The sequence below is a fragment of the Xenopus laevis genome, chromosome 8S, assembly GCF_017654675.1.
Source record: "Xenopus laevis strain J_2021 chromosome 8S, Xenopus_laevis_v10.1, whole genome shotgun sequence".
Lineage (NCBI taxonomy): Eukaryota > Metazoa > Chordata > Amphibia > Anura > Pipidae > Xenopus > Xenopus laevis.
This window is the reverse complement of record NC_054386.1, coordinates 47,059,233-47,071,283: the sequence shown is the minus strand read 5'-3', so window position 1 is coordinate 47,071,283 and position 12,051 is coordinate 47,059,233. Positions and strand designations below refer to the sequence as shown.

General features: G+C 42.0%; 1 protein-coding gene across 2 annotated transcripts; it reads left to right on the top strand.

Moving 5' to 3' along the window:
* The first annotated feature begins 3,428 nt into the window (after positions 1-3,428).
* LOC121397684 lies at positions 3,429-11,434 on the top strand. 2 transcript variants are annotated; one of them, XM_041574867.1, is made up of 2 exons: positions 3,429-3,682; positions 9,884-11,434. In XM_041574867.1, the coding sequence occupies exon 2, from the start codon at positions 10,006-10,008 to the stop codon at positions 11,383-11,385; it is 1,380 nt and encodes a 459-aa protein (XP_041430801.1). In that variant the 5' UTR covers positions 3,429-3,682; positions 9,884-10,005; the 3' UTR covers positions 11,386-11,434. The 2 variants fall into 2 exon arrangements, with proteins under 2 accessions (XP_041430801.1, XP_041430800.1); XM_041574866.1 differs by lacking the exon at positions 3,429-3,682 and adding an exon at positions 8,971-9,331.
* Positions 11,435-12,051: the final 617 nt, after the last annotated feature.

Here is a 12,051-nt window from a genome sequence, read left to right as displayed (position 1 = left end):
ACCAACAGATTGCCATACAATGGCTGCTACTACAGAACCCTTGGGGGATGTAGCGTGCGCCCAGGCGGAGCCCCCCACAGAGCCCACTCTGGGGGAGATCATGCAACAACTTGGCTTTAATCACGTCTCTGTACTGAATAAGCTAGATGAGCTGAAAACAGACTTTAATATAGTAAAATTGGACGTGCAAAAACTTAAAGAGCGCACTCAAGAGACTGAGAGGCGCATATCAGACCTAGAAGATAGGACTGGGCCCTACAGTGCTACTCTAGAGGACCATGCTCGACAAATCTCTACCCTACAAGCCAAAACTGATGATTTAGAAAACAGGCTGCGGAGGAATAATATCCATATTGTGGGTATCCCTGAGCGAGCAGAAGGCAGACAAGTGGAACTTTTTGTAGAATCCTGGCTCACTCCCCCAGGGCACCCACCAAGGCCAATCATTGCTCGCATCCTCAACTACAAAGATCGTGATGCAATATTGCGGGAAGCCAGGATCCTTGGATCCATACAATATGAGAATATCAATATATCCTGATTTCTCCATGGAAGTCCGTAATCAAAGGCTGAAATTCAATCAAGTGAAAGATAGACTACTGAAACTACAAGTACCATACTCCATGTCCTTCCCTGCCTGTCTATGGTAAAAGATGACAGGGTCTATTTCTTCACTGCTCCTGAAGAAGCGCGGCGCTGGATAGAAGCAATTTTCTCTCCACCCTTACCCGCCCGACAACCAAGAGATCAACGACTACCAAGCCCTGTGCATCTTGAAGCTTAATACTTCGCTTTCCAGTTTTGATATGCTACAACCATAATGAGGGAATTCTCCTGCCACTCGTCTCGGAGCAACATCAGCGTCAGAAGAAAAGAAGATCTACATCGTCCAATCCCTGGAACCGGAGTACTACGTTTTACACCCTTTGGTTCCTCCCCCTGCAGTTATGCTTTATAGTTATGGGAACGAAACCCGCTCAAGTTGGGGTGGAACGGGTGGGGAGGGGATGTTTTCTGTTTTGACACTGCTGAACTCTTTTCTGGATGTCGTTGTTCTTGTCCTATTTGGGTTTACCTATCTACTCCCGGGCAGTCTCATCTTCCGCTATTGGATTTACAATCTACTCAGCCTCTACCTCCTCGTGAGTATGACCTCTCCTTCCTTACGACTTTCTCACTCTCTTAGAACATGGCGGAGGTAAGGCTGTTATTTTGGAACGTCCGAGGACTGGGCAACCCAATAAAAAGGGATCTCGTATTTAAGGTGATTAGGAGGGTTAAACCACATTTAATTCTTCTTCAGGAAACCCACCTTGAAGGCCAAAAGGTCTGTACTCTGAGAAAATCCTGGTTGGGGGCCTGCTATCATTCCACCTACTCCTCCTATGCAAGGGGTGTTTCGATTTTGGTAACTAAGACCTGTGCATTTACGATGTCTCAAATTGTGATCGTGAGGGTCGTTTTATATTGCTAAACTGTTACTTGAATGGGAAAATGTATAACACAATCAATGTGTATATTCCCCCCCTTTCAATGAGTCGCTGCTGTCAACGCTAATGGAAAAACTTTTACTATTGCCATATGCACCCACCATTTTGATGGGGGATTTCAACTCTGTTATGTCTGAGCCCTTAGACAGACTGAAACGTGGAGTTAGACCCTCCCCCTCCCTGCCTAGATGGGCGTCAACCTTTCACTACACTGATTTGTGGAGAGAGAAACACCCAGGGGAAAAGAGATTTACTAGGTCCCTTGCTTTTCAACTTGTTTATTAATGACCTGGAGGTGGGCATTGAAAGTACTGTTTCTATTTTTGCAGATGATACTAAATTGTGCAGAACTATAGGTTCAATGCAGGATGCTGCCACTTTGCAAAGTGATTTGTCTAAACTGGAAAACTGGGCAGCAAACTGAAAAATGAGGTTCAATGTTGATAAATGCAAGGTTATGCACTTTGGCAAAAATAATATAAATGCAAGTTATACACTAAATGGCAATGTGTTGGGAGTTTCCTTAAATGAAAAGGATCTAGGGGTCTTTGTAGATAACACGTTGTCTAATTCTGCGCAGTGTCATTCTGTGGCTACTAAAGCAAATAAAGTTCTGTCTTGCATAAAAAAGGGCATTAACTCAAGGGATGAAAACATAATTCTGACTCTTTATAGGTCCCTGGTAAGGCCTCATCTGGAGTATGCAGTTCAGTTTTGGACTCCAGTCCTTAAGAGGGATATAAATGAGCTGGAGAGAGTGCAGAGACGTGCAACTAAATTGGTTAGAGGGACGGAAGACTTAAATTATGAGGGTAGACTGTCAAGGTTGGGGTTGTTTTCTCTGGAAAAAAGGCGCTTGCAAGGGGACATGATTACACTTTACAAGTACATTAGAGGACATTATAGACAAATGGCAGGGGACCTTTTTACCCATAAAGAGGATCACCGTACCAGAGGCCACCCCTTTAGACTAGAAGAAAAGAACTTTCATTTGAAGCAACGTAGAGGGTTCTTCACAGTCAGGCCAGTGAGGTTGTGGAATGCACTGCCGGGTGAAATTGTGATGGCTGATTCAGTTAATGCCTTTAAGAATGGCTTGGATAATTTTTTGGACAGACATAATATCAAAGGCTATTGTGATTCTAAACTCTATAGTTAGTATAGGTATGGGTATATAGAATTTTAATTAAAAGTAGGGAGGGGTGTGTGTATGGATGCTGGGTTTTCATTTGGAGGGGTTGAACTTGATGGACTTTGTCTTTTTTCAACCCAATTTAACTATGTAACTATGTAACTATGCTTCTCTGCCTCGCACAACACTATGTCACTGTTATTATAAAAATATATCGGGAACGGTCCAATTCCTATGACGGACGAATGGCTAGTGTCAGAGGGTTGATATTTGTCACCCCCGCCCTCTACGACGCCATAACGCTATAAGGCCCAAGGCAGGATGGACTAATGGTCTACTGTGGACAATGGTCAATCATATAGCTTATACTAGGCCATACAAACAAAAGATCATCACTCTGTTTCTTAAATTCCAGAGTGTCAGCATAACGCCAGTCTGTCTGTTGGGGCCCCTTCTTGCTGAAGTGCTGCTCAAATTACTTGAAATACCACAATGGCCTTGGTTAGCCGATAGCTGATTGCGAGGCTGTGGACCGTTGGAGCTAGGCACAGTATGTTACCACATTCCTTTGATAACATGTAAGACTAAACATGTAAGTAAATCATTTAGACATTAATTGTACAAGGAGGAGTCAGACTATGTATGGTATTGGCATACTCACATTTGTTATCACCCCCATCTATGACATCAAAATGGGTATATAAACTTATGTTATATGGGAGTATCCTTGGAAAGCATTCAGGTACCACCCAGGTGACACACGACTGTTTCCCCAGGCAAAACCTATTGTCTTGTATTTTGGACACAATAAACTACCTCATTGTATTTGAACTTGCACTATTTCGTGGTTTTGCTTTACGTACGAGGTCATAGAGGTACAAATATAACAACATTTGGTGACCCGCCGACGTGATATTCCTGGACGCTGGACGCCCAAGTTTTTCAGTCGGATCTTCAGGCAAGTTGAGAAGAGAGCTCCTGCTTCTACAGGTGACAGGAGACTACCCGTGAAGCTTTACTCATGGATGAATGATACCCGCGCGGAAGGCTCTGATATAAGGTGAGCATCAATGTAATTTTCTAGTCTATTTTTACTGCTTATTATTGTGTTAAGTGTTGTACTAACCAGTTCTGATATTCTGCCGTTCATGATAGGAATACGCTTTTTTCCTTACTGTTTTTGTAATTTGTATGTACCTAGTTCCTTATCATGAGCAGTTAGATTAAGAAGAAAAAATTCTGTCATAGAAATTACACATGCATGTTGATGTATGAATGACAAAGGATCCCTGACTGTTGTGATTGAATGATTGTGGTTGAAACTGGAACCCACACCCTCCGGAATCAACCGAGTGCATGAATAACTTTAGCTTAATCGTAAATTGTGTGATAGTGTCCATAAGGGAATCCGTGACTCTATCTCAGAGTCTGCTTGCTGTTTAGGAGTTTTTCTGCGGTTCCTGTTTATAGGGCGACCTAACAGGCCAGAAAACGGAAAACTAGGTTTTCTGAAGGAAATTCTTTAGTGTGTGGTGTGTGAATCACTTTCCTGTCTGTTTGAATCTGCATATCTCAAAAGAGAGCCCTAGAAGCATCTAGGTGTCAAACATCTGCAGCTTCAAATCTATTTTCTCCCCTTACACTCAGTTTGTAAGTCCCACACTGTAAAAACACTACAGACACACTCCCACTTTCTTTGTTAGGGAGATTTCTTATGCTTTCAACAGAAGAAGATAGTAATTCTTCCAAATACTACCTAGCATTTGAAACAATCTTATTTTTTTCGCCTTGTTAAATTTGGTTCTTCTTATTTAATATTGGAGGCGATATGTTTAATATGCTTAAACCTAAACCTCCCCCAGAACTTCTGGCTAAGGTGTGTGCCCAAAACCCCTTATGTCGTAAGGCTCTTGTAACATGTCACAAAGCATGGGTTAAGTGGGGTACAAGTAAGGATGCCACGTTTTCCTGGCCAGAAAACTGCAGCATTCTCCCTACAGATCTAGCTAGCCTGTTAAAACAGATCAATGTTAAATGTAAGGGCAAAGAATTAATAGCACATACCGCATGCCATGATGTCTGGCAAGCATATGCTCAGCAATACCCAGAAAAACCACCTGCATATGCCCCAGCTGAACAAGCCAACATAGACACTGCTCCGAGTTCAGCCAAATTATATCCCGTCCATAACATGGACGCACAGGAGCAATTACAGACTGCCCTAAACACGCCTATTGGCAATCCTAGGGTAGCACAGGGCTATACTGCCCCGGCACTTCCCCCACCAACAAACTTGCAGACAGTGCCACATGCCAGTAATGAGGACTCATACTGGGCAGACGTCTCAGGGCGTCTTAAGCTTAGCAAAACCAACCCCTTTTGTCCTATTGAGGATGCTGCACACCAAACCCCCGTTAACACAGCACCTCCTCGTCAGGGTTTTCAGACTCCTACGGGAAATCGCCCTGAAGTCAGGGCACATACACCTCTCGCTAGCATGTCTTTTGACGAGGAAGAGGATGAAATGCCCATATTAGAAGATGCGGAAGCCCCGACAACTAGAGTCTTGGCAACTATTGTTACAAGACCAAAAAACACCACTCCAAAACAAAATTCCTTCTCCCCAAAGGATGTAGTAATCCGAGGAGAAGGGGGGGATAGCACTTTTGTAGATCCATGGGTTGACAATCTGGCCGGCTGGTCAGAATCTTTAAAACCTAATGTTACCCCATTTCCTAGAGAGGGAGCTCTGGACACCCGTAACTTGAATACAGCACGCCTCTGTATCCGAGGAGGCATGGGAGATCCAAATTGGGATAGACAATACATGATTAATGGTCTTAGCATTTGGGAGAAATATGAAAATCTGAGAGCACTTGCTAACATTGTCTCACCCTCACCCAAACAGATGTATCCTCTTATGCATACTACCAAAGGACTTAAATATGTCCCTTGGAACTTTGCAGATGTGGAAGGGATAATCAGGGCTCTGCCGCCTCTGTTAAGGGGGGCAGACCCCTGGATATCTAAATTTGAAAGACTAACTGCCGGCATGTCTCTATGCTTAGGCGATCTAAAAGCATTACTAGCTCAAATTCTTGGACGCTCAGCGCAGTCCATATGGAACGAGGCAGGACTGCCTCATATTGTTCTGTCCTCAGATTCTCACGACGGAGCTGAATTTAACCCTTACAGACCTAGAATTTTTGCAGCTCTCAGAGTTTGTTATCCCACTCACAAGGATTTCGGGAAACTAATGAATACTTCTCTCCCTGAAAGTGCAGACATAACTAAACACATTTCAGAATTCTTAGATCAATGGGCACAAGAAACAGGAATGGATCCTTGCGAACCAAATGTAGTGCCACTTGTTTATCAGGCCCTCCGTAAAGGTTTCCCAGCCACCTTACAGAAAAAACTAGATGCTATAGTCGGCTTAGATGCCAAATCATGGAAGGAGATTTATACTCATATCCTTCACTACCATAAAATCTATGAGGAAGACAGTAAAAAGGCAGAGAAGGATTTCAAAAACACCCAGCATAAACTCATGTCCTTGCAAATTAAGGAACTCCAAGAGGGAGAAACCAAGCCTGAAAGTAAGCCCGCAGAACAAACACCAGAACCAACACCAACCACTGAGTCCTATTCTTTCAGGGAATTTTTAAAAGATTTCCCTACCTTTTTTGCAAATGTTCAGTCCGGTGGTCAATTTAACAACCCTAATAGAGGGAAATCTGGAGATTTCAATGCTAATAACACACCCAAGGGTGTCTGTTTCAAATGTCACAAGCCAGGACATTATGCCCGTGTATGCCGTAGTCCAAAACGATTTGGCAATCAGTATAACTCTCCTAACTTTCAATCTCGCAACAATTCCAATGTTCAATCTTTTCCTAATTGGTCTCCACCCAGGAACCAATCTCAATGACTGTCTATGCTTTTACGGGTTCCCATGTCCACTGAAGAACCTTTTCTCACTGTTTCTATAGCAGAAATGCCTACATGTTTTTTGCTTGACTCAGGCGCTACAGTATCTGTTCTCTCTGTACTTCCTGCTGGTTTAACCCTTTCTTCCCAAACAGTCTCCACTACAGGATTTGATGGTAAGCCTCAGCTAAACCAATTAACCTCTGAAGTTCCAGTGATAATTGGGTATATCACTTGTCTACATGCTTTTGTCTATGCACCTGCATGTCCTGTCAATTTGCTAGGCAGAGACCTGTTAACCAAAGCTAACATCATTCTTGATTTTGCTGTCTCATGTCCAACTGTATTGTTTGCAACTACTGTCTCTTCTCCTGCAGATTCAGTTGATCCATTTGAAGATATACCTAAAGCAGTCTGGGCCACACCCGAGTCACCTTTTGGTAAGGCCGTTTCAGTTGAAGAGGTGCAAATTAATTTACGTCCAGGGTGTGATGGCCCCAAGGTACCACAGTACCCACTTAAAGCCCAGTCCATTCAGGGTGTGGCAGATGAAATTAACCTACTTTTGCAACACGGCATAATTGAACCAAGCGACTCTCCTTATAACACTCCTTTGTACCCAGTACAGAAGCCAAATGGCTCCTACCGTATAGTCCATGACTTACGGAAGTTAAATGAAGTAGTCGCAGCAGAGTTCCCCGTTGTTGCCAACCCTGCCACTCTCTTACAAGACAACCCCTTAAAGGAATATAATTCAGTTTTGGATTTATCCCAAGCATTTTATTGCATTCCTTTATCTCAACAATCCAGACCACTTTTTGCATTCACCTACAACAATAACCGTTACCAGTGGACCCGCCTCGTAATGGGCGGAGCTGACAGTCCCTCGATCTTCAGCCGTGTACTCGTGACTGATCTGCAAACTTTCACTGACCTTTTACCTACTTCTGTTTTTCTAATACAGTATGTTGACGACCTTCTGCTTTCTGCAGACACTGCTGAACTGTGCCAACACTACACTCGTGCCTTACTTTTGCATTTGCATACATGTGGTTACAAGGTCAATCGTTCAAAGCTGCAATTTTGTCAAACCTCAGTTACTTTTCTAGGCATGACACTCAGCAAGGGAGCCAAACTCATGGGTCCCCAGGTGCTCACTGATGTCCAACGTATGCATTTACCTACCTCAGTCAAAGAATTACGCAGTGTTTTGGGTCTGTTTAACTTCTGTCGCTTATGGATTCCTGCTTACAGTTCTCGCATACTTCCTTTCAGAAAATACCTCAAAGGCAATCCTCCTGGCTATGCTTCTGTCTCTCTGTCTCAATCTGACTCTACTGCTCTTGAATGTCTAATGTCTGATATTTTGCAGGCCCCACAACTCCATTTGCCGAACAGCTGTGAGCCTATCTACATGTACGTTTTTGCAAACGCAATCTGTTGGGCGGCAGTAGCCACCCAACAAGAGGGATGTATTATAGGACACTTTTCAGGAATTTTTACACCCATAGAACAAGCTTTCACTTCCTGTGAACGTAACATATGCGCTTGTGCAGCATCTGTAGAAAAACTCTATTCACATGTGATTGTTCCCAGTGTTATCATATACACCTCACATGACGTGCCAGCACTACTCCAAAGTAATACATTACACTTTGTGCCTGCACGCGTTGGACAATGCACGGCTGTGCTCCTACGAAGTCACATTTCTTTCAAAGGAATGCCTCCAACTAATCCTTTCAATAATCCTAAAGATTTATTGTTGTTCTCGGCTGAGAACCATGATTGTACCTCTGAGGAAATTCCAGAGGAACGTCCCTTTATGGGTATTGTCCCAGTAACAGATTTACCACCGTCACATGTTGTAATTTTCTCTGACGGTTCACAGACAGAAACACATACGGGCTTTGCCGTGTGTCAGATAGATCCTGACACCAAAGAAATTATACAGAAAAAACAATATGCATTACCACCAGATACATCAGCCCAATTAGCAGAGATAGCCGCCGCCTTAGAAGGTTTCCGGCTCATGAATGACAAAAACGGAGTTCTGTATACAGACTCAGCTTACGTCACTACCACCATACATACAAATGCATCTAAATGGCACAAGAGAGGTTTTGTTACAGGAAAAGGAACTCCACTACAACATCATGACACGATTCTTGCTATAATGGAAGTACTACAGGAAAGACACAACACAGGTTTAAAAACATCCTGTGAATGGGTAAAAGCACACCAACATAATGTCACAGATATTGTCGCATACGGCAATCAGATAGTTGACGAACTAGCAAAACAAACCACAAACCCACTAACCATTTTTGTACAAACACGAGCTAAGAAATATCTTTCCACTTCTAACCCTTTTGCACCCATCAGAGTAATGCAAGAAAGTGCCACTAGTGCAGAAAACAGACAAATGGGTGGCTAATGAATGCTCTCATTACTATCACAATAACGAGCCTCCATATATTTGGATGCACCCTTCAGGTGTACCAGCATTACCCATAGGTGAGTGCCACCTATTGGCCCACCAGTTACACTACGGGTCACATATGCCAACAAATGACTTGATCAATACTATAAGGGAAATGTACTGGTGCCCAGATTTAAAAGATATTTGTAAAGCTGTGGTCAATACTTGTAATGTTTGTTTTACCAACACCAGTCATCAAACTCCAAGGATTCCTCCTGGAGCGATTCCAAGGCCTGCTGGCCCCTTCAGAGAATGGCATATCGATTTCACGGACATGGTAACTCCTTGCAAAGGATACAGGTATCTTTTGGTCATGATTGACCCATACTCTCAATGATTAGAAGCTTTTCCATGTAGGAAGGAAACAGCTCTGGTTGTATTTGATAATCTATACAATGAAATCTTTCCCAGACATGGGATTCCTAAATCTATTGTTTCGGATAATGGAAGCCATTTCAAAAATCAACTCTGTGAGACATTTGCAAATTGTACTGATATCAAGTGGAGGTACGTGTCTGTGTACAAACCAACCTCCAATGGCATTGTGGAAAGAGCTAATGGTCTCTTAAAGACACAACTCAGAAAATTGACAGCTGCCACAAATGGCTCGTGGCTGGAATGTCTCCCAGCTGCATTGTTCATACTCCGCAACCATCCTATTAGGCGTTGTGGACTTACCCCATTCAAAATCACTACCGGTAGACGTATGTCTCTTATCCACACCATCAGTACACGTCCACTTCCCAATGCTGACAGCCCATACAATCTCATACGGTGCCTCCAGTTAGCACATCAAATGTCTGAAGTGAATATTTCCAAACACCTGTTGTTGTCACTCCTTTTCTTTTTCAGGTCGGAGATCTAGTCTACAAGAGAAATTTTACTCGTAGCCGTTGGGACCAACCTATATATTCCGGTCCTTTTAAAATACAACAGCTCTCCCCCACTGCCGTATTACTTGAAAACCACGGGACATGGATTCATCTTTGAGACTGCTTGCCTTGTCCTTCTGTGTTTCCTACTTCCTCTCCACCCCCATAACAGCATTATGGACTGACAATGAACTTTTAAAACTGCACAGTACTGCTGCCATGATTGAAAATAAGACTGACTGTTGGGTTTGCTCACATATTCCTACTCACAGCCTCGGTACCCCTATCCTTGGGGTCCCCTTTACATGGACTGATTTTGAAGACAGATATGTGATGGACTTTTCAACTCTTGATCCAGAATTGTCTAAATATAGGGAAATTTCTGGTAAAGGTGATGAAATAATGAAAGCACCCCCAGCTCTTATTTTGGCAGGAATAGTACGCCATCCTTCAGTATGTTTCACTGTTTTTAGTAGGAAAACACGGGTGACCATTAATGGTAAACAAATAAGGATTCCTAAAATCCTTATAGGAGAAACTACATGTAACTCAACCGATTTAAATATTACTCAGGTCCCCACACATTATGAAGCAGCCACCACATATGCACATTGTGTTGATGAAACAAAAGTATCTTCTACTATTGAGCCCTGCCTTTCTTGGGCCAATAAGAGTTTAGAATGGGATTTAGATTATATAGATGGTCCTGCTCACTATAACATAAAATTTTTAACACTTCAGATAAGAAATCAGGGTTTTCACCGCCCCATGGTGCTTCCTTCAGGGACTTATTACATCTGTGGTAAGAAAGCCTATGCATGGTTGCCCATGGGAGCCGAAGGTAGATGTACTATAGGAAATGTAGTCCCAGCTGTTAGAACTAGAACAGAATTATCTGCTACCTCACTTATTGATACACACTCATCCGCAGTTTTAAACCTTAAGATACAGAAAAGGGAACTCTTTAATGATAAAGATAAGGCTTGGGCTTTCTTCCCTGCCTTGACAGGTTGGGGAATAGAAATGATGGCTCGCCTTAATGAATATGCTTCCCTTCTTGACCGCATGATTAACAACACTGTAATATCGGTCCTTGCAATTAATGTAGAACTAGCTCAGATTCGTAAAGTAGCCCTTCAGAATAGAATGGTCCTAGATTACTTGTTAGCAGAACAAGGTGGAGTCTGTGTTTTAGTAGGAGAAGAATGTTGCACCTACATTAATGACTCTGAATCGCTGGTTGAATCTCATATGGCCAAGGTTTTCGAATTGCAAAAACAAGCCAGGGATATTTCAAAAAATGGTTTTAATCCCTTTACATGGTTAGGTAATATTGGTGGATGGTTAAATGATTTCCTTGGAAGTTTCTTTAAACCCATCCTAGTTATTTTAGCTTTGGCCCTTGGTCTGTATCTTGTTGTTAAAGTAATGATATGTGCCATAAGCCGCTGTACCTCCTCCCCAGCTTCTGCTCTACTTTGATTTACATTTATAAGATATAACTTTTCTCAGCCTTATAGGGGAGGTTTGAACCAAAAAAAAAAAAAAAAAAAAAGGGGATCTTAGCATTTTTACCTTCATTTTAGTATTTTTCATTTATTTTCATTTTTAAATTTTTTACATTTTTAACTTTTATCTTACATTTTTACATTTTTTAATTTTAATTTTTGATTTTTATTTCCATTTTTATCTTAATTTCATGGTATTTTTGAATCTAACTTGAATTTTAACCTTAATGTACTCAGTATTATTTTACAATATCAGTATTATCTTACTCAGGATGATTATTACTATGTCTCATTATCTCTATGCAATGATTTCCTTTTATTATCTCTCTGTAATGCTTTATTTTGCTTTATTTTGAAACTTAAGTTCACGATAATCATATATTTGCTTAAATCTTAGGCTACATGTTATATTCAGACAGCTCTTGCTTCATTGTGCGGTTCCAGCGGTTCCTTGTCAAGTTAGTTCCTCAAAAAACAGGAAATACCTGTAGCTCCTTAGCTTCCTGTTTTCTTTGTTTTCATTCATTTCAGCTTTTCAGCTGCACTTCTGTATTGGTGCTGCCACAACAGTTGAACCGTAACTCACAACAGCATACACCACTGTCCCATTTATAATAGACCTCCCTTGTTCCTGGGGGTC

What these genes read in the sequence shown, in the direction of transcription:
- LOC121397684 (XM_041574867.1), top strand. Translation starts at nt 10,006, where the DNA reads ATGGATTCATCTTTGAGACTGCTTGCCTTGTCCTTCTGTGTTTCCTAC.